The following is a 20,757-nucleotide window of genomic DNA, read 5'->3' as shown; positions in this document are numbered from 1 at the left end:
TGTGTGGTCCACCACAACACTGATGTTGTTCCTTTGTGACCCACCAGAACACTGATGTTGTTCCTCTGTGACCCACCAGAACACTGATGTTGTTACTGTGTGGCCCACCAGAACACTGATGTTGTTACTGTGTGGCCCACCAGAACACTGATGTTGTTCCTCTGTGGGCCACCAGAACACTGATGTTGTTCCTCTGTTGCCCACTTGAACATTGATGTTGTCCCTCTGTGGCCCACCAGAACACTGATGTTGTTACTGTGTGGCCCACCAGAACATTGATGTTGTCCCTCTGTGGTCCACCAGAACACTGATGTTGTTCCTCTGTGGCCCACTTGAACATTGATGTTGTTCCTCTGTGGCCCACCAGAACACTGATGTTGTTACTGTGTGGTCCACCAGAACACTGATGTTCTTCTGTGGCCCACTAGAACACTGATGTTGTTACTGTGTGGTCCACCAGAACATTGATGTTGTTACTGTGTGGTCCACCAGAACACTGATGTTGTTCCTCTGTGACCCACCAGAACACTGATGTTGTTACTGTGTGGTCCACCAGAACACTGATGTTCTTCTGTGGCCCACTAGAACAATGATGTTGTTCCTCTGTGGTCCACCAGAACATTGATGTTGTTCTTCTGTAGCCCACCACAACATTGATGTTGTTCCTCTGTGGCCCACCAGAACACTGATGTTGTTCTTCTGTAGCCCACCACAACATTGATGTTGTTCCTCTGTTGCCCACCAGAACACTGATGTTGTTACTGTGTGGTCCACCAGAACACTGATGTTGTTACTGTGTGGCCCACCAGAACACTGATGTTGTTCCTCTGTTGCCCACCAGAACATTGATGTTGTTACTGTGTGGCCCACCAGAACACTGATGTTGTTACTGTGTGGCCCACCAGAACACTGATGTTGTTACTGTGTGGCCCACCAGAACACTGATGTTGTTCCTCTGTGACCCACCAGAACACTGATGTTGTTACTGTGTGGCCCACCAGAACACTGATGTTGTTCCTCTGTTGCCCACCAGAACACTGATGTTGTTACTGTGTGGTCCACCAGAACACTGATGTTGTTCCTCTGTGACCCACCAGAACATTGATGTTGTTCCTCTGTGACCCACCAGAACATTGATGTTGTCCCTCTGTGGTCCACCAGAACACTGATGTTGTTACTGTGTGGCCCACCAGAACACTGATGTTGTTCCTCTGTGGCCCACCAGAACACTGATGTTGTTCCTCTGTGGCCCACCAGAACACTGATGTTGTTACTGTGTGGTCCACCAGAACACTGATGTTGTTCCTTTGTGACCCACCAGAACACTGATGTTGTTACTGTGTGGTCCACTTGAACATTGATGTTTTACCCATTAATTCCTTAACATTACCACTTCAGTTTCTTCTTGTTAACAATTTACATTTTACATAATCGACTCCAGATATAGTTCTCTCGTCAAAATCCTAAAGATACATAAAAAGAGTGCCCTGTTTAGATTCCTAAAGTTCGACGGTTATATTACCCCTATCTACATCAGATGAACATCTCTAACAATCAATGTTATCATCAGTACCACACACATTACCGATAGAGATTAAAAACACCAGGAAAAGCCACAGAGGAACAGGTTATTTTGACTTTGACTGTTAGGTCGATGTCAGTCTTAGCAGGCGAGAAGTGTGTTTCTAGTTAATTCGCCATATCCATTACGGAGCCACAGAGAAGCCGATTGGAAATGTTGATGGTGTTAACTTCTGTCCGACCACAACTATCACTTTCGGTGATGTGCTCATGGTGCTACACTTCTGGCTATTTTATACATGTTTGACACTTCTTGTTCTGACTTCTCTGAATCCGACGGCAGATAAAACACATTCATTTCAATAAGCTATAAACTGTATTTCACTTTACCAAAAATAGCTTAATAAGCTATACCAGCATACATTAATCTCTTACTGGTCCTGATAGAAGTGCGCGAGGGGTCTTACTGTGGTAGATACCTCAGTGCCCGGAGAAAACCTACGCGGCCAGACAGGCGACCCCCATACCTTTTCACGTCAGATCGGTCTTGGAATCGACCTTCGGCCGCCTTGGTGAAAGTCGAGTTCGTTGTCACTGCGTCGTCTGAACACCCTTCATCATGTCGACTATCAATAATATTTTGCCAACGATTAAAGATAAAAACTCTTGTAATGATACTGGCTGTTAAAATCCATGTCATTCTCACCAAAGGATGGCTTAAGGCATTTGATTGTAGTTTTACAGAAAACATTATATCTACACAAGAGCTTATGAAAATTCTACATGATTCGGATGTGGCTTTAAATCGCAACGAATGGCAAACACACATATAGTGTACCTCTCTATATTGACAAACTGTCAAATGAATATTTGTTTCGACAATTATTGTTTCATCCAAAATTGATATTAATCTATAAACAAAAGGGTTGTAATCCACTCAAAGTTGAAGAAAGATAATGGTTTTATAGCAAAAATTCAGCAAAGTTCCCCATCTTGTCCCAGGGGTCGGACTAGCCTCATTTATATAAGATATGATTTTCCTCCCTCTAAAATATTTCAAGTAAATTTTGTAAACCACCCACAGGTTAAGAAAGAGCAGGGGTTTAAAGCAAAATTTCAGGAAAGTTCCCCTTTTGGAGCCCCACTCCACTGGCCTCAGGGGTCACATCAGCCTCATTTATATAAAGTATGATTGGCTTCCCAAAATGATGTTGCATACCAAATTTGGATGTAATCCACTCAAGGGTAAAGAAGGAGTAGGGTTTAAAAACATATCAGCAAAGTTCCCTTTTTCAGGCCCCGCCCCTCTGTCCCTAGGGGGTCGGACAAGACTCATATATGTGAAATATGATTGTCCTCCTCCAATGAAGTTTCACACCAAAATTGTTAGTAATCCGCTTTGGGGTTAAGGAGGAGTAGCGTTTTGAAACTAAAAGTTTAACGGTGCATGGCGGACGACGACGGACGACACACAACGAGTAGGTCATCCGGACGCTTCGATGTTTGTTTTTTGTTTGTTTGGTTTGTTTTTTGTTGTTTTTTTTGTTTTTTTTAATTATTTCAAGAAATAAGTAATATTATTGGTAAACTGACGTACATCTTTGACAGTATACTATACAAGACATTACCATACCATCCTCCATTCCTCAAAATACTAACATCAAATACACATCTCTACCAGGAAGTGCCACTTTAAAAGGATGCCCCGTCCTGTGTTCGCTATATAGCCTTTAACTGGTGATATGATTGTGCTGACTGTAAAATGTTAAGACTGCGGGATAATCAAATTAGCGTAATTACGGATAATTAAGAGTTTTTGAGAGTAATAGCTGACGTGGTTAAGAGAGAAACGTGGATGGTACTGGTGTAGATATATAAAGACAACTGAAGGTAGGAATTTAACGGTCATCCAACGCCAGCAGATCATTAACCATGTCATAAATCGTCCTGCCATGTCATACATCACTACAAAACATACGACGTTTGGCGTTAAAATTACTTACTTCCCCAAGGTCAAGGTCAAGGTCAAACGTTCACACGTGTGTAACCTTTATACACTGGATGAGCAAAATGTTGTGTAGTATGTATGCGAGTGTATAACTACCATGGCTATCTTTGTAGTTAGTGTAAATAAATTACCCAGTTGAAAATAATTTATCTTGCAGTTTAAAAACTTAAGATTAGAAGATAAGACACATCTATGGGATCAAACTAAAGCTAAAACTGCAATATTTTTGAGACAATGGCCATTATAGAAGGTAAAATATAATCGTAGTCCTTTAACAATCTACATGGAAGGTTCAACTTGGCCTCAGTTAAATTGGCCTTTATAGTATCCCGGTATTGCATAACATGCAGGTCTATCAACATGGCGAGATCATCATCTTATACCACATTCATAAATAGAAAGTCAAAACACAACGGAACCTCTGTAGACTTGAACCTAGAAAAAGTTAAGAGCAGCATGGTGTGGTGTCATTTTTACCAAATAATAATCCAGCTCTCGAAAAACGTCCCATTAGGCTAGGTCAAAATACCCTAAGTTAGGCTAGGTCAAAATACTCTAAGTTAGGCTAGGTCAAAATACTCTAAGTTAGGCTAGGTCAAAATACACTAAGTTAGGCTAGGTCAAAATACACTAAGTTAGGCTAGGTCAAAATCCACTAAGACGGTATAAATTGGCAAAAAAATTAAAATACAACTAGTCTATTACTATAAAAACAATGAATATCTAAATAAAACCAGTCATAAGGACAAAAACAAGTTTTTTGTTATTTTTCATAAAAAATATATATTGAAAGCTATCAATTCACTTTTTTAAAACACCATCTTGAAAACGGCTCTATGTTTAAAATGTATGCAACAATTGATGACGTTTTCAGAATATAACTTTCTTTGTAAAAGTATTGCTACCTGTAAAATCTCGAGATCGATTTTGGACTGTGATAGGTTATCAAAGACGTAAGGATGATAGACACTTTCTTCGCTTCAGTATCAAATTTTCATAGATATGATATAAACCATTGATATTTCGAGAGTAACCTCCATTATTTGATATCAGAGGCTGTGGTTCAACTGACATTCTGGTGCCTGAGACAATTACACGTGCTGTACCAAATATAAATTTTAAAGTTCATTTTGTATTTCAAAAACCAAGTGTAAAAGCATATCCTCACAAATATCACGGTAAAGTACAAATGGATCAGGAAGGATATGACTTTTAGTGCAAGGGACATTTAATCATTCATTAATACGGTTCAGAGTCATGTGTACTTACATGGTGTTTCTTCTTGTATAGCGTATTTTTAAAACGCTAGAATTGTTTAATATTGCTATTTTATTTAAGTTCTGAAGATGTGTACTGTAGTTTCCGTCTTATATCAATGTTAAGGATTCTAGTCGTAGTTAAAGTTGTATATCAAGCAATTCTCATTGTCTGGTGTAGTTCCATTTGTTAATGTTTGACTTCCTGTCATGCGTACTAGATGTATTGTACCAAGTTGTCAGTTGAACTCTGTAAAATGTCACCATTTATACCTAAGAACCAAAATGTCTAATTTTAATCACAATCCTGCTATTTCAACGGCCACATTGTAGAGCAAAACCAAACTTAATGCATTTGTACTCAATAAATAACCTCTTAAACATTATTGCACTCACCTTTGTAATTTGGAAAGTTGTTTTGCATGTCAGCGTCGCGTAAACTATTGTCTGCACCGATAGTAGAGCATTAATCTGAAGCAGAAAATGGAAAGTGATTTTAGTCAACTGTTAAATTGGGAGTGTTATTAAGTTTATTTCATTGTTTTCACTTAAAACGATCGTTGTCTGAAAACAATCACTGGTATGTGTCGTACTTCTCGGTTCTTCAGATTGTTTACTCGTCAAGAATGTCTTCCTTACACAGGGTGATGGCGCTAGCCTCGAACTCGGATGACGTCATCTCACACACACCTCCCTCTGTTGTAGATGAGGCAATGCACAATTTAAGTTCTTTATTACTTTGAGCTTTTCGGCTCATCAGTAGACATGGGAATATTACACCGCATCAACATCAGTGATGCACCGATCATTTTCACCAATAAACATTAACAACAATTTAAAACTAACTCTCAGCCGAAGTTTAATATAGCTATTGCAAAATCAATCTCTTGAGAAGCTTTAATGAAGGAATCGCTGATTAAAACAAACTTCTAGAACCACGGGCAATCGATGTGTAATGATTGTGTACCAAGTAAGAACGGAATAATAACACGTGCGGGATTTGTCGTTATGTGTTGGTAATGTTAACGCACCAGTCCCCCTGTTAAACAATGCTGGGTCATATATCACATATACAATTACAATTGTTATCAAATAAATAAATTTCAAATATGTAATTAGTATATATTCACGAGAACATACAGTAATGTCTATGACATAACAAATCGCTATTAAGCCTTCATAGTGAGGCTCTATGTGTTAGATATAATTTAAAACACGAAGAAGTTAAATATAATTCTAAACTGGTGGGTACTCTATGTAGGAGTAACGGTAATTAGGAGCTGTAATTGTGATATAAACACTTTGATCACGAGTTCCCAGGGAATTACACCGATTATTAATGGTTCTTTGGTAAAAAAAAATCCATCCGTGAATCACGTCAGCGAAAGTGAATACATGTGTGTTAATATACGTACCTACACTTTGATGGTTTCATTACATAATCGTAGAGATGTATATGGGCTCTTTGGTAAAGGTGATTGAACTTGAGTGCCGTTCGTATGCAACAACATAAATAGCCCTTAAACTGGGTCAGTGTGTGGGCTTTAGATGGGATTGTAATATACGATACCCAAAAGGGGGTTGACGTTGGCGTTGGGGAGGGGTAGTAGCGAAAAGGGTCTTTTGTTATGACGAAAGTAAAGGCATACCCTTGTATAGGTAATGGAATAAAAAAGATTGAGTTCGTTATTGGAAAATATTCCTTTGAAGGAAAGTGAGGTCCTTCTTTGTATGAAAACGAGGTCCTTTGTCGAAAATGACAGCTTGTAAGGAAAATATTCCTTTGTAGGTAAATAAGTTTTTTACAGAAGGAAGATCCAGACAGCAAAATTGACATACAATGTAGTCAGATGTTACACTTTCCGTGACAGGCACGGCGAAAAAGCTAAGAATGGCCTCCAATATTTATGTTCGCGTGTACACGTTGCGGTCATTAATTCCTTCCTACGTCGACATTTAATAAAACGGACTAAAGATTATATCCTCCAATAGAACACGTAACGTGCAACTCGGGAATAATCGGCCAACTAACACGTGCGAAGTAGTCTCGCGAGATTTACGTGACGTTTTGTTAGTGGCGGCAGCAAATTAAACGTGGACGGATAGCGTTGCCATCCAAGCCTTGAACGCGGTAATTTTGTTCTACTCTTGAAACCGTTTGGTGAAAGGATAAAATTAGAAAAACACTTAGAAGTCCAAAAATATCCATCCCTTTTTAAACCACCAAAGCCGTCTTTTACACACATCTGGAAACAAAAACTACGGTTAATAAATTAAAGAATGACTGTCGACAGTCGACTTGTGTTGTTTGTTTGCATTGTTCTTAAAATTGGCGCCGTCAAACGCCAGACACATCCTGAGAGGGGTATCCCTGTAGTAGCCGGTGGCTACCTCACATAACAACACACAAGAGGCTGTCATTTGTTATCCAGAGAAATCGTGTCTTACGCAAACACACAACTATGACAACACTACCCGGTCTATTATATCAACTTATGAGAAATGCGAATCTCTGTGAGTAGGAATTGAAGCACACGCCTTCGATCTTCATTTACGGTTCCATTAATCTGATGCTCTACCGACTGAACTATCGCGACCTCTGGTCACTTTAACGTACTGGTATTGCACGTGCTATTAACAAAATGTTCGCAGCTGACACATTCAACACATTTTAAACCTAACCGGGTTATCATACCGTCACGTGACACGTGTTTTCAGGGATGCGTGCCTCTCGATCAGTTTCTAGAATTACGTAATTCGGCGTGGTACAAAGTTGATTTATCTTGTCTGTGTTGAAAGGTTACATTAAATGTTTTTAATTTCACTGAAATTTCAGATAATTTGGTTTTCGTACAGTTTCAAGCCCTAGAAATAATAAACAGTTCATGGCCCATATCCATGTTTTGAGCGATGTGTAGGAGTGTGTCTTCCTCCAACATATACATGTAGGTATCACCACTGGACGCCGTTAGCATTAGCGTGGCGTCACTGATATGACCTAGAAGGACGAAACAGCTGTATGCTGCGATCTGATCCATCATGAATCTACCCTATCTAACTTTCATTTTGTATTTTTATTTGTATATAACTCCACCCAATCCACCAATCATAGAACTATGAATCCCATTCCGTAATGATAAGGTTACCTGACATATAAACAACGGACAATTACACGATTAAGGTCCGTAAGAATTGCACCTGTCGTAAGAGGCGACGAAATTTGGGATCTCGTCATTTGTCTTCTTTCTAAACAGATTTCTTCTTCATAATGTCGCCCTAGACACTGCCTCACTTTGGGCTTTCGTTGAACAGTTCACTCCTGTGAGGAAGACTTCTCGTACGCAAGGGGAGGTCGTTCTCGAAGGACCATAGCTGTTAATAGGACGTTAAACAATACAGAATCAAACCAGTATATTGTTTTCTAAGACAAGTGCTGTGATTGTGCTAAATCACCATTGCGATAATCTCTTTAAGTGTGGATTAAGTGCGAAAAAATAAACACGTTATCATTAAATCGTTATAGAATTCATAAATAAAACCATTGTGTATTTACACTTGTACGTCAGCTCACTTTTACTATTATTTCCCAAAAACTGAGCTACTTTAATAAGTAACTTTGTGCTACGCTCTGTCCCGCCAGATATTAGTATCATGAGTGGACATTTTCAAGCGTCAAAATGAAGAATTTATTTTTGTCAGAAAACGTTTTTACATGAACATCATACTATGTTATTACCAAGTATTCTGCCCTATTTTTCCCGAACTTTCACCATCTATGAGCGGTTTTAGGAAATGGCTTTGTTTATATAAACATTGGTTTATCTTTAACGAGACAGTACCAACTAGCGTCACTTAGTGGGCTGATAACCACTTTAACTCCAATGTTAAAACACAGATGTTCGCTGAATTCTACCAAAAATAAATGCCATTTGTTTATTTACGGGAGTAATGTCCAATAAAGTCACGCTTGTGTTGTGTAAACTGAAGTTTCCTATCACAAAGAACACTTTCGACTCAGAGCTAGGAGTGATTACGGAGCCCCCCAACATTGTCCTAGTCTAAAACGGTAAACTAAGAATAATTCTGATAGCGATAAGTATGATGAAAGACCTATTAAGAGCCGTGCGTCTCTGTTAGAGGATTTGTGTGTGTACAGCTTTCGGTGTTCTTTGATGGATCGATAGCAATGATACGGGGTGAGAGTGAAGAGTTTATCAGATTAAAAAACAAATGTGGATTTGTGATTTATAAGTACGACATAATTCTGGTATGGCAGTATCTCTTTCATCAACTACGAAACACAAATCCTTGACCGAGTTTACGAAGATAATAAGGCCATAAATGTGTGTATCTAGATCATATGTATCCCATAGATATTGATCTTCAATAGAGGTAGCCACCGGCTACATCACTTTACCAGGATAATCCGCCTCAAAATGACCCTGGCTGTTCATAGGACGTCGAATACAGCAATAGAACAAACAGATAAACGAAGGAAGTGGATTCTGGCATTGTTATTATCATAAAGAACTGCTGTTTACAGATAAAAAAAACATGTCGGTTAGGGAAATCTACATGTACAAATCTTGTCAAAGTACAATGAAACGTGCACAAAGTGATGTCAAGTGACATTTATTTAAGTAGCAAGATATATATCAATTGATCAAATTATACCGGCTACTGTCTATGTTGATTATGATTCTGATAATCTAATTATTGCATTGCATTAATGGTCTTACACTAGTATTGTGTGCACTGTGTGATTTTGATTTTATTAAACGAGTTTATCAATTCCATTCAACGAGAATCAAACGAAAGTAATGAACGAGGTTAATTAATTCATATTTTAGAAGCAAAAATGTAAGGCTCTTAAGTAATACCCAGGAAACCTGTCCATAAATGTCATTTTTAGTTATTCTCCCTATAACGACAGTCAAAGAGTAATCACTTGTATACACGTTTCGGGATCCTGGCACATTGGAAAAATAGTCCATGGAAACTTTCGGACGGAAATATAATCAAAGTTTTAGTTTTCGCTTAATATTTTTCTTGATTACAACAACAACAATAATGGTAAGATTTACATTATAAAACAATGGCTGGTAATGTAATGAAATGTAGTGACGTCACAATTTTAACATGACGTAACGATAGCAAGGTAAGTTGATACTGTCTCTTTGGATATATTTTTTGGACGAATCTGGACTTGAATCTATCTGATAAGTTACCGTGATCCCGTGTATCAGTCCCGCGAAATCATTACGCATGAAGCGCGGTACATTCCAAAAAATAATAACAATAAAACTTCGCTTTTTCTAACTCTGGTAACTCGAAATATCCTGTTTAACTTGACGTAAATTGTCAGTTCCGACAGTAATGATAAAATTGTTTCACGACTTTACTGACTTCGAGATAACGTGTCGTGGTTCGACTGTATTACACGCGGGTGTGCCACACGCCAAGGATAGCAACAAGGAGGGGTGCTGTCACACCGAAGTATTGTGCTGCCAGCGACATTGTCCTGGCGGAATGGATAAATTTGTGGCATTTTGCCGTGTTCTCTTAATGGATTTTGCAGAAACAAGATTTATGACGACACATACTGTAGGCTTATGAAACATGAATAACTACAAGCCATTTGAATGTGTAAAATAAATCGCATTCTTTGATACAACACAAAGTAGAATTGACATGTTTTATTGTTACCAGGGATATGTTCAGACTGTCATGCAATGTATTTCCTATGAGATAATGGCTTTTGTGAAATATGTATTTTCCCATTTATTTCAAATTTTGTAGCCAGAATATTATATGTTGATTGATTCGTGTACAACCCACGTGTATATACAGACAGTTCATTCTGTTATCAATCGTTCACGAGATTTCATGTACAGACGAGATCTCTCGTACCGTACGCAAAAGGAACAAGAAAGGAAACCTCCCACACCACGCCTGAGAAAGAGACCTTGAAAATAGACAACGCCTACAAAACGACCTGTGCACAGGCCTTGCACACAAAAGAACCAACATTAAATATGCGCCTACACAAGATCCCGTGAAGAGACTACACCTACACTAGATCCCATGAACAGACTACACCTACACTAGATCCATTGAACAGACTACGCCTACACAAGATCCCGTGGACAGACTACACCTACACAAGATCCCGTGAACAGACTACACCTACACAAGATCCCGTGAACAGACTACACCTACACAAGATCCCGTGAACAGACTACGCCTACACAAGATCCCGTGAACAGACTACACCTACACTAGATCCCGTGAATATACTACACCTACACAAGATCCCGTGAACAGACTACACCTACACAAGATCCCGTGAACAGACTACACCTACACAAGATCCCGTGAATAGACTACACCTACACAAGATCCCGTGAACAGACTACACCTACACAAGATCCTGTGATCAGACAACACTTACACAAGATCCTGTGAACAGACCACATCTACACAAGATCCAGTTAACAGACTACACTTACACAAGATCCCGTAAACAGACCACGCCTACACAAGATCCTGTGAGCAGACTACGCCTACGCAAGATCCTGTGAACAGACCACACCTACACAAGATCTTGTGAGCAGACCACTTCTACACAAGATCCTGTGAGCAGACCACATCTACACAAGATCCTGTGAACAGACCACATCTACACAAGATCCAGTGAACAGACTACGCCTACACAAGATCCTGTGAACAGACCACACCTACACAAGATCCTGTGATCAGACTACACTTACACAAGATCCTGTGAACAGACCACATCTACACAAGATCCTGTGATCAGACAACACTTACACAAGATCCTGTGAACAGACCACATCTACACAAGATCCAGTGAACAGACCACACCTACACAAGATCCAGTGAACAGACTACACCTACACAAGATCCAGTGAACAGACTACACCTACACAAGATCCTGTGAGCAGACTTTATATCTTTCCGAGATTCTATATACAGATCATGTCTATACGACTTACAGATCATGGCTTTACACGATCCCAGAATTACCTAAATATTAAGTTGTTTGAGGCCACATATGCACAGATAATAAATGAAAACGCCCAACAGGTGCAGACATCTGTTGTATGGTGTAACTATTGAAACATTAGTTTCGTGAGCTTACATGAAAATGAGTGTAAAGAAACGACACAGGCGGCATATTTATACAACAAATTAAATAAAAGAAATACCCTGTTTTAATTTGTTTTGTAGTTTATATTTGTATCACAATCACGAAGTGTCAAAACAAAAATCGCTTCTGGCGTTCAAGAAAGCATTGCTTTCATGGTGAATGAACAAAAAACGTGTATCTTTTAAATAACACTTTTCAAGGCAGCGAGAATATTTTCTGTGAAAATTGCCTTCAAGGCCAAACAATCTAAACTAGCTTGTGATTGTGTTTGGCCTTGAAATTGCAATATACGGTATCATACAAATGGATCAATGTTTGACTTTAAAGTTTTTAGAAGAAAAAAATATTATGAGTTAGGAAATCCTTGATTACTACAAAATTAAATAAAAAAAAAACACAGCATATTCAGCTGAGCAAGTATATCAAGTGCCCTTAAAAACATAGTCAACTTCTGCCAAGTTTTTAATGTAGGATTACGTAAAACCTCTCGTCAGCAATTTACAAGCTACTACCGCCCCGATAAGTGAAATCGAGGCTTAATATGCAACAAATATTCACTGATATAAACTTACATAGCGTTCCATGGTTGGTATACACGTACCACGATGGAAGAAAAATCCACACAGTGAAAAGAAAACGCAACAGAAGCATTGAAAAAAACTTTGAAAAAAATAACAAATCAAAATTGATATTTACATTGTAATTATATAGACATTGACTGCAGACACACGACGATGAGGAGTAGAGTCTGTACGATAACAATTTTAAAGACATTTAAATGAATTAGTTTTCTAATAAAAAAGTAGTTTTAAAATGGGCTGCACGCGTATTGCGTAACCTAATTGCACTCTCAACCCACTTGAGGTTGGTTTGTTATCATGTGCACTATCTAAAACGTGTAAAGGGCTATGACTATGTTTCCGTATCCAAACACCTCTAAAGTTACCCGACAATAATGCATACATATAGACCGTGAGTTGAAAAATCCGTTCCAAGCGCCAGTGGCCTTTATATACACGTACTTGTATGTATATTTATATTATTACATATACATGTACATGGACCATGAGGGGCCGCGATGGCCGAGTGGTTAAGGTGTACCGACACTTTATCACTAGCCCACCACCTCTGGGTTGCGAGTTCGAAACCTACGTGGGGCAGTTGCCAGGTACTGACCGTAGGCCGGTGGTTTTTCTCCGGGTACTCCGGCTTTCCTCCACCTCCAAAACCTGGCACGTCCTTAAATGACCCTGGCTGTTAATAGGACGTTAAACAAAAACAAACCAAACCAAACATAGACCATGAGTTTGGAATGTGTGCCAAGCCCCTGTGGCTTATATGTAAGTTTTACATATACATGTATATGGACGATGAATTAGGACTATGTCCCAAGCCCCTGTGGCTTATATATGTTTTACATAAACATGTATTTGGACCGTGGATTGGAAATTCGCACCAATCCCCTGTGGTCCATAGATTAATTATATGCATCAAGTGGTATAAAAATATATATATTACATATGTGTGTGGACCATGGATTGGAAATTCAAGTCAATCACCTGTGGTTCATAGATGAATTGTATGCATCAAGTAATATATTAATATACATGTATATTACATAATGTGTGTAGACCGTGGGTTGGAAACACTGGTCATGTTTCCCGGAAGGCTCATTGGTCTGTTTTATTATCTATGTTGGAATTCCCGATATATGCAGTCCGTCATTGTAATTCAAAAGCTTTAAGTCTAGAAAAACCTTTCTTGGTCTAAATTGCACTTTTCCTTTGAGATGCCTTGTAACACAACTCAACTCAGACGTCAGAAAATATATTATATGAAGTCTTATATGCAATTGACCTACAACCAGTGTACACGTACAATGCAATTTATCAACATCATGAGAGACTGACATTGTATTTCATTTTTATTTATTTTTCTTATTTTTTTATTTCATTTATTTTAGTTCAAAACCTGCCAAACACGTATCATCATACTCCTTCGAATGCCACGAGACTTGCTTTTGTGACATATGTTCGCGCTATACGGAAGGTTTCAGATATAATTCCTAAATTTCATCATAAAACAAAAGAGGTATTTACATTAAAACGTATTTTATTATCTGATTAGCTCATAAATTCAAACGTCCTGAAGTGAGTATTCCTGGAGTGAGTATTCCTGAAGTGAGTATTCCTGGAGTGAGTATCCCTGGAGTGAGTATTCCTGGAGTGAGTATTCCTGGAGTGAGTATTCCTGAAGTGAGTATTCCTGGAGTGAGTATTCCTGGAGTGAGTATTCCTGAAGTGAGTATTCCTGGAGTGAGTATTCCTGGAGTGAGTATCCCTGGAGTGAGTATTCCTGGAGTGAGTATCCCTGGAGTGAGTATTCCTGGAGTGAGTATTCCTGAAGTGAGTATTCCTGGAGTGAGTATCTCTGGAGTGAGTATTCCTGGAGTGAGTATCCCTGAAGTGAGTATTCCTGGAGTGAGTATTCCTGGAGTGAGTATTCCTGGAGTAAGTATTCCTGGAGTGAGTATCCCTGAAGTGAGTATCCCTGAAGTGAGTATCCCTGAAGTGAGTATTCCTGGAGTGAGTATTCCTGAAGTGAGTATTCCTGGAGTTAGTATTCCTGAAGTGAGTATTCCTGGAGTGAGTATTCCTGAAGTGAGTATTCCTGGAGTGAGTATTCCTGAAGTGAGTATTCCTGGAGTGAGTATTCCTGGAGTAAGTATTCCTGAAGTGAGTATTCCTGGAGTGAGTATTCCTGGAGTGAGTATTCCAACAGTGTCAATGGATATCAAAGGTCGGTTTAACGTGATTGCATTTGCATTCTCCGGATCTACTCCATTCTACTTGACAAAGGTCAGATAATAGATAGTTTATGTTATACTTTATTGATTAACGAAATGATTAGGCTGTCCAGGTAAAACGGTATTCTTCTTACTCAGTAAGTACGTACCAACGGAATTCTACTTTACAATATGCGAATTAACGAAATTCCATTTCCTAGAATAACGATATTCTACTATACATAGGTCATAGGAGTGTTCTGTGTAGCGTGATGTCCGGATTAATGGAATTCCACTGTTTTTAGATCGGGAAAACGAATCTTAATAGTAACTTGTCTTGACTCACAAGATTCTTCAGTACACTTAAGCAATGACATTGCATAGCACACAGTCTAATTATGCATAATTCCATTGTAAATTGTTCGGATTAAGGAACTCTATATCACAGTCCGGATGTTGCCAGGTGCTACTACATTTATAAAGATCCTATTGATTATTATTAATTTTTTTTTTTTTGTCACTGTAAACCGCCCAGATATATTCTACTGATAACGTACATATTGATCAAGTCTAGAACAACAGCCCGGATGTATTCTACTGAGCACGTGCATATCAATCAAGTCTAGAACAACAGCCCGGGTATGTACTACATTGTACCTTGCACGTGCGTATGTACCAAGTGTGGAACAATAGCACGGATATATTTTACTGTATACGTGCATATTAATACAGTATAGATCAACAGCCCGGATTTACTCTACTGAGCACGTGCATATTGATCAAGTGTGGAACAACAGCCGGATATATTCGACTTCTATTCGACTGTGCACGTGCATATTGATCAAGTTGTGATGATCTTTATTCCGGTTGTTGACACGTAGACACGTGCATAACACAACTTTTCTTATTCAGTCACAACGGAAATCAGATTTATTTTTTTCATCTCACATAAAACCTGGCGCTAATAATTTATAAGATAGCAAAACTGTGTGAAATTTAATTACAAAATCTTACGTAACAATAATGCTGATGAATGTTTCACCACCATAAACTAATTGTAACCGAGATATGCCAAGGTTGTTCCGAATGGATGATAGTCAGATGTGCCTAAAACGTAACACTAAGTTGTATTTTATGTCTACATTGAAGAGATGTTTTCTCGTTACACATAAAGTATAATTATACGATAGTAAAGTAATATTCGTATATATTGACACGTACGATATTGTTACATGGTGTACAGAGAGAAGAGAATAGCCTGCCGATGTCCACAGCATGTGCGTTAGAGGCAACTAATGCGAAAGAACCAATCCTCCCCCAAAACGCATACCCAACTTACACAAAATACAGACTGATACATAAAACACACACCGACCTAACATAAAACACACACCGACCTTACATAAAACACACACCGACCTTACATAAAACACAAACCGACCTTACATAAAACACACACTGACCTTACCTACAACACACACCGACCTTACATAAAACACACACCGACCTTACATACAACACACACCGACCTTACATACAACACACACCGACCTTACATAAAACACACCGAACTTACATAAAACACACCGACCTTACATAAAACACACACCGACCTAACATAAAACACACACCGAACTTACATAAAACACACACCGACCTTACATAAAACACACACCGACCTTACATACAACACACACCGACCTTACATACAACACACACCGACCTTACATAAAACACACACCGACCTTACATACAACACACACCGACCTTACATAAAACACACACCGAACTGACATAAAACACACACCGAACTTACATAAAACACACACCGACCTTACATACAACACACACCGACCTTACATAAAACACACACTGACCTTACATAAAACACACACCGAACTTACATAAAACACACACCGAACTTACATAAAACACACACCGACCTTACATACAACACACACCGACCTTACATAAAACACACACCGACCTTACATACAACACACACCGACCTTACATAAAACACACACTGACCTTACATAAAACACACACCGACCTTACATAAAACACACACCGACCTTACATAAAACACACACCGACCTTACATACAACACACACCGACCTTACATAAAACATGCACTAAGAGTGTACACTGAACATAACCCAGCAAACAAACAAACGAATTGAAAACAAAACTACATTCAGGTACTTGACAATGTATTTTATATAATCAATTGTAAAATAAGTTTAATGATGTTTAGACACAAATGTAACACATTCCTGACAAGCAATGACCTTGAACCCATGGAATTACAACTTAGAGCCATTGATACATGCATCAGCATTATCTCTGATACCAATAACATACTATACACGATAAACCAAGCCCTTAAAAATCATCACGGCCTTGGATTGTGTAATGTACCGAGATTTTCCTGGTCGTCATATATCACACACTACTAGGCACCTTCTCACCACTAAGTCACCGCCGTATCTATTGAGTATACATGTATGTACCCACTAAGTACAACTGTACAACTAAGTTGCCAAATATTATTTTGCATGCCAGTCGCCGTAAGCGCCAAAACCAAGGTCGTCTCTCCTTGATGGGTTCTGGAATAATTTTACTTCCTCGCTTGTGCATCGCTAAGTACATTTTTGGCTTCCATTCCCAACGAACGCCGCACATTATGCTTGGGGTAGGGTTGGTTATAAATCCCAAAAGAGTTTAATACTATCAAAAGATCGGCCAGTAGGGCATTGTATCTGACAAATAAGATTCATTCAAATGCGTTTAGGCTAAAGAACCTGAAAGAATTTGATCAAAGTCAATTCCTGGTATAACGTTGAGAATACATTTCCAGTTATTTAAAAAAAAAATAAACAAAATTCTTTTGTTCTTTTTCAGCATCAGTCTGCGTTACTAAGATCCATTAAATGTTATTTTCTCTATCGAATATATTTGTGTGAATTCAGAATTCACAAGGAGAGGCACTTCATTGCTGTATTATTTAATGGAATTTGCTTTATTTGATTATAACATGTACATGTATGTTCTGATATAAATAATTTCGAACGTCAATCATTCGATCTTTAATCCCGGAAGTGATGTATGAGATACAGGTGCAAGACTCAATCACATGATATCGAAAACAGCGAGCCACGTGAGAAAAACGATATTTCACCGCCAGAAGCAGACATTATATATATATATAGCGAATCGACCATTGTCATTGGCAGACGTCAACGCTACTTCTTCACAGTGTTACGTCAATATTTGGCGCGGTCGGAGAGTCATTCTGTCGACTTCCTCTCATTTGAGAACACCAGACGTACTAATTAGTTATCTTGTACATGTACGTATGTTTACAATTTGTGAGCTGAAATCTTTTCCCCTAGACACCATATCTAGTATGTTAGAAATCTGAATGTCATTGCCAGGAATCGAACACTGGCCAAAACGCTGCAAGGGGTTAGCATCCGTGAGTAACCAGCTTGTTCGCAGTGCAACAAGTGCAATATTCAAAGTTTATGTAGGTCTTGATAAAATACTTAATAACAGTGTATTTACATAAAATATTTTAGGAAATATTTGTTTAACTGTTTTATGTTTAGGACTGTTTCCTCGACGCGGCTATAAATAGTAAACTTGTTTAAGTGTTTACAGAAACAGATACTAAATGTTTACGTGAATTCAAATAAAAAAACAACCTATATATATACCCGTGTTACGTGTTCCTGAGTTCCTCTGTACATAAATAACAGCATAACACTACTGACGTAAGTAAAACATTAATTTCTTGAGCATAAAAGACAACAATAAACCGGTAACTGTAAACAAACTAACCAATCATAAACAATCGTATTTGATCGTATTCCCAATAATTACATAATTATCCTTTGTTGCATTGTATAATTCATAATAACACAAAAACCGTTACATAAATTATGTTGCGAGCCGTCGGCTGGGTTCATTCGGAACTCTCTGAACGTACCTGCCTTAGTTCATTTTACCATTTCTCCCTCGTTTAATTTCGAAGCGACGCCAAGCGTTGAGTACGAAAGCCGCAGCAAGCCAAACATCAACGACACCACATACATTGCACATCGCTACATGCACGGCTAGAAAAAATGTTCAGCATGCGAACATTTTGTTTTCACGAATTTGTGCTGTACTTTCTAGAATAAACAACAATTAACATGTACTTTCGTTTTTATTTGATGTGAAATATTGAGGAACTCGCCAGTAATTTAGCAAAGGGCACTCGTGTAAAATTTCTACTCAACTACCCTAATAAGATCAGCATTAATTATTACCGTCAAGAAAAACATTTGTGTTTTAATTAGGGATATGAAACTAAAGTCTAATTTCATGTTTCAACTGTAACAGAGTATATAAATAATAAATTTGATGCACTGCCTCCGCTAAGAACCGAGCCCAAGACATCCGGCTTTCTCGTTAACGCTCAGCCGACCGAACTAGCCGAGCGGTACATCGCGGCTAGTATTTATTAAAGTTACGCAACAAATGCGAAAACAGCTTAATCTACTTATATTCATCGCTCCTATTGGCCCAAATTGGAGTGCTTAAGGGGTCCTTACTGAGGAAGGGATCGCAATCGGAGTATCCATGGAAAACCCAGGCGGCCGGGAAGGTGACCCCCATACCTATCATCACGTATGATCAGGGAAATCGAACCCCGGTCGCCTAGGTGAAAGACAAGTATCTTACCACTGCGCCACCCGACCACCCAGGGACTATCGTCACGTAAAATGTGGTTGTCGAAACAACATTATAAAAGATTTAACCAATTTATAATGTTCCGAAGATTAAAATCCAATATGATTTTTTTTTCATACACTGCAAAAGAACTATCGTTTCATAATTCATGGGCTTAAATTTTGATTACTTTTGTTCTCCATATGATACAAAAGAATTGTTTAGTGTCGTGAAGATTATTACTTTTTTCAATCTATTTGGAAAATGTTGCTTTCATGAGTTTTATTGAAACTTAAGATGCCTTTTCACATATCTGATAAAGTTAAAGGCACAATAATTATTGTGTTGTCTATAAATATATATATAGTCAAGTTATCTATAGATAGGTATATTACTGCGTGCCACACACAGCATCAATATTTACTTTAAGTAATTTCAGAAAAAAAGTAGCTTATCATTATAAAAACAAATTGTATGCTTCCAGCTAGACAACAGGCTGATTGTGAAGGATTAAATACACTTTCAAATAAATAAGCTATTATCAGCAAAATGCTTGTTTTAATGACTCACAATTACTAAGGAATGGTTATCAAATATTTCTGGACTTTTTAGAGAGTAACCTTATATCCCTTATGATCACAGACATTGATGTTTATCTAAGTCCGTGCTATAAAATACTGTTTTCTTTTTTAGGAAAAAAAACACAAGAAAAAAACTTTATGGATTGGAAGGTAGACAGACTTCACCCTTTATAGCCTTTATTCCATTATTGCAATATATTATTGCATATAGCGCCGATAAAATTGGCTTGAATTACTGTCAAATGTAGGGCTTTTAAAAATGCAATCAGGGCCCAGTTTTTAAAAAGCTGATTAGGTTTATCACAGTTTAATAACAATTTTAAAATACTGATCAAATTATTTCTGGTAAAACTAATTTGACAAAATTTCATGAAATTATAAGACTTGTCGGTCTCTTCCTACCTGCTAATTTTAAGTAATACACGCATTAAGGTTTAGCAGTAAAGTAGAAATATGTTTTTTCGCTAATTAGATTATTAAGCTATTCACCGTTTTAACAACTGGGCCCATAAATCAGTCCGATTTTAGCAGACATCGAATCCTTGCCAAAAGAAATTCCCACACAAGATTAGGACAAAGATAATTCTAGAAACACTTTCAATGGTGTCGACATTGATAATCAACAATTAGTATTTACCTAAAATACAATACTTACTTTTTTGCTGATCGATTACCGTCTTAGTGATTCATGTTTTCACACACAATGCCCTCCTGGCTTACA

General features: G+C 38.1%; 2 protein-coding genes across 3 annotated transcripts in view; one reads left to right on the top strand and one right to left on the bottom strand.

Moving 5' to 3' along the window:
* Positions 1-20,757, bottom strand: part of LOC117339345 (5-hydroxytryptamine receptor 4-like) — a 99,370-nt gene that overhangs the window by 57,367 nt on the left and 21,246 nt on the right. For both annotated transcript variants that reach the window (XM_033900883.1, XM_033900885.1), the window contains exon 2: positions 5,182-5,256. The gene's annotated coding sequence lies outside the window, so the exon portion shown is untranslated. The remainder of the gene's footprint in view (positions 1-5,181; positions 5,257-20,757) is intronic.
* LOC117338923 (uncharacterized PPE family protein PPE24-like) lies at positions 13,266-14,820 on the top strand. Its single transcript, XM_033900288.1, has 2 exons — positions 13,266-13,293; positions 14,081-14,820. Exons 1-2 carry the CDS (start codon positions 13,266-13,268, stop codon positions 14,818-14,820), a joined length of 768 nt encoding a protein of 255 aa, XP_033756179.1.

Source organism: Pecten maximus, chromosome 12, assembly GCF_902652985.1.
Source record: "Pecten maximus chromosome 12, xPecMax1.1, whole genome shotgun sequence".
NCBI lineage: Eukaryota > Metazoa > Mollusca > Bivalvia > Pectinida > Pectinidae > Pecten > Pecten maximus.
Note: the sequence above shows the minus strand (reverse complement) of the source record. Positions and strands in the feature narration are given on the sequence as shown.

Coding starts and splice junctions, on each gene's coding strand:
- LOC117338923 (XM_033900288.1), top strand. CDS start 13,266: ATGTGTGCCAAGCCCCTGTGGCTTATAT. Junction 13,294..14,080: donor CAAGCCCCTGTGGCTTATAT/GTAAGTTTTACA, acceptor TTATCTGATTAG/CTCATAAATTCAAACGTCCT.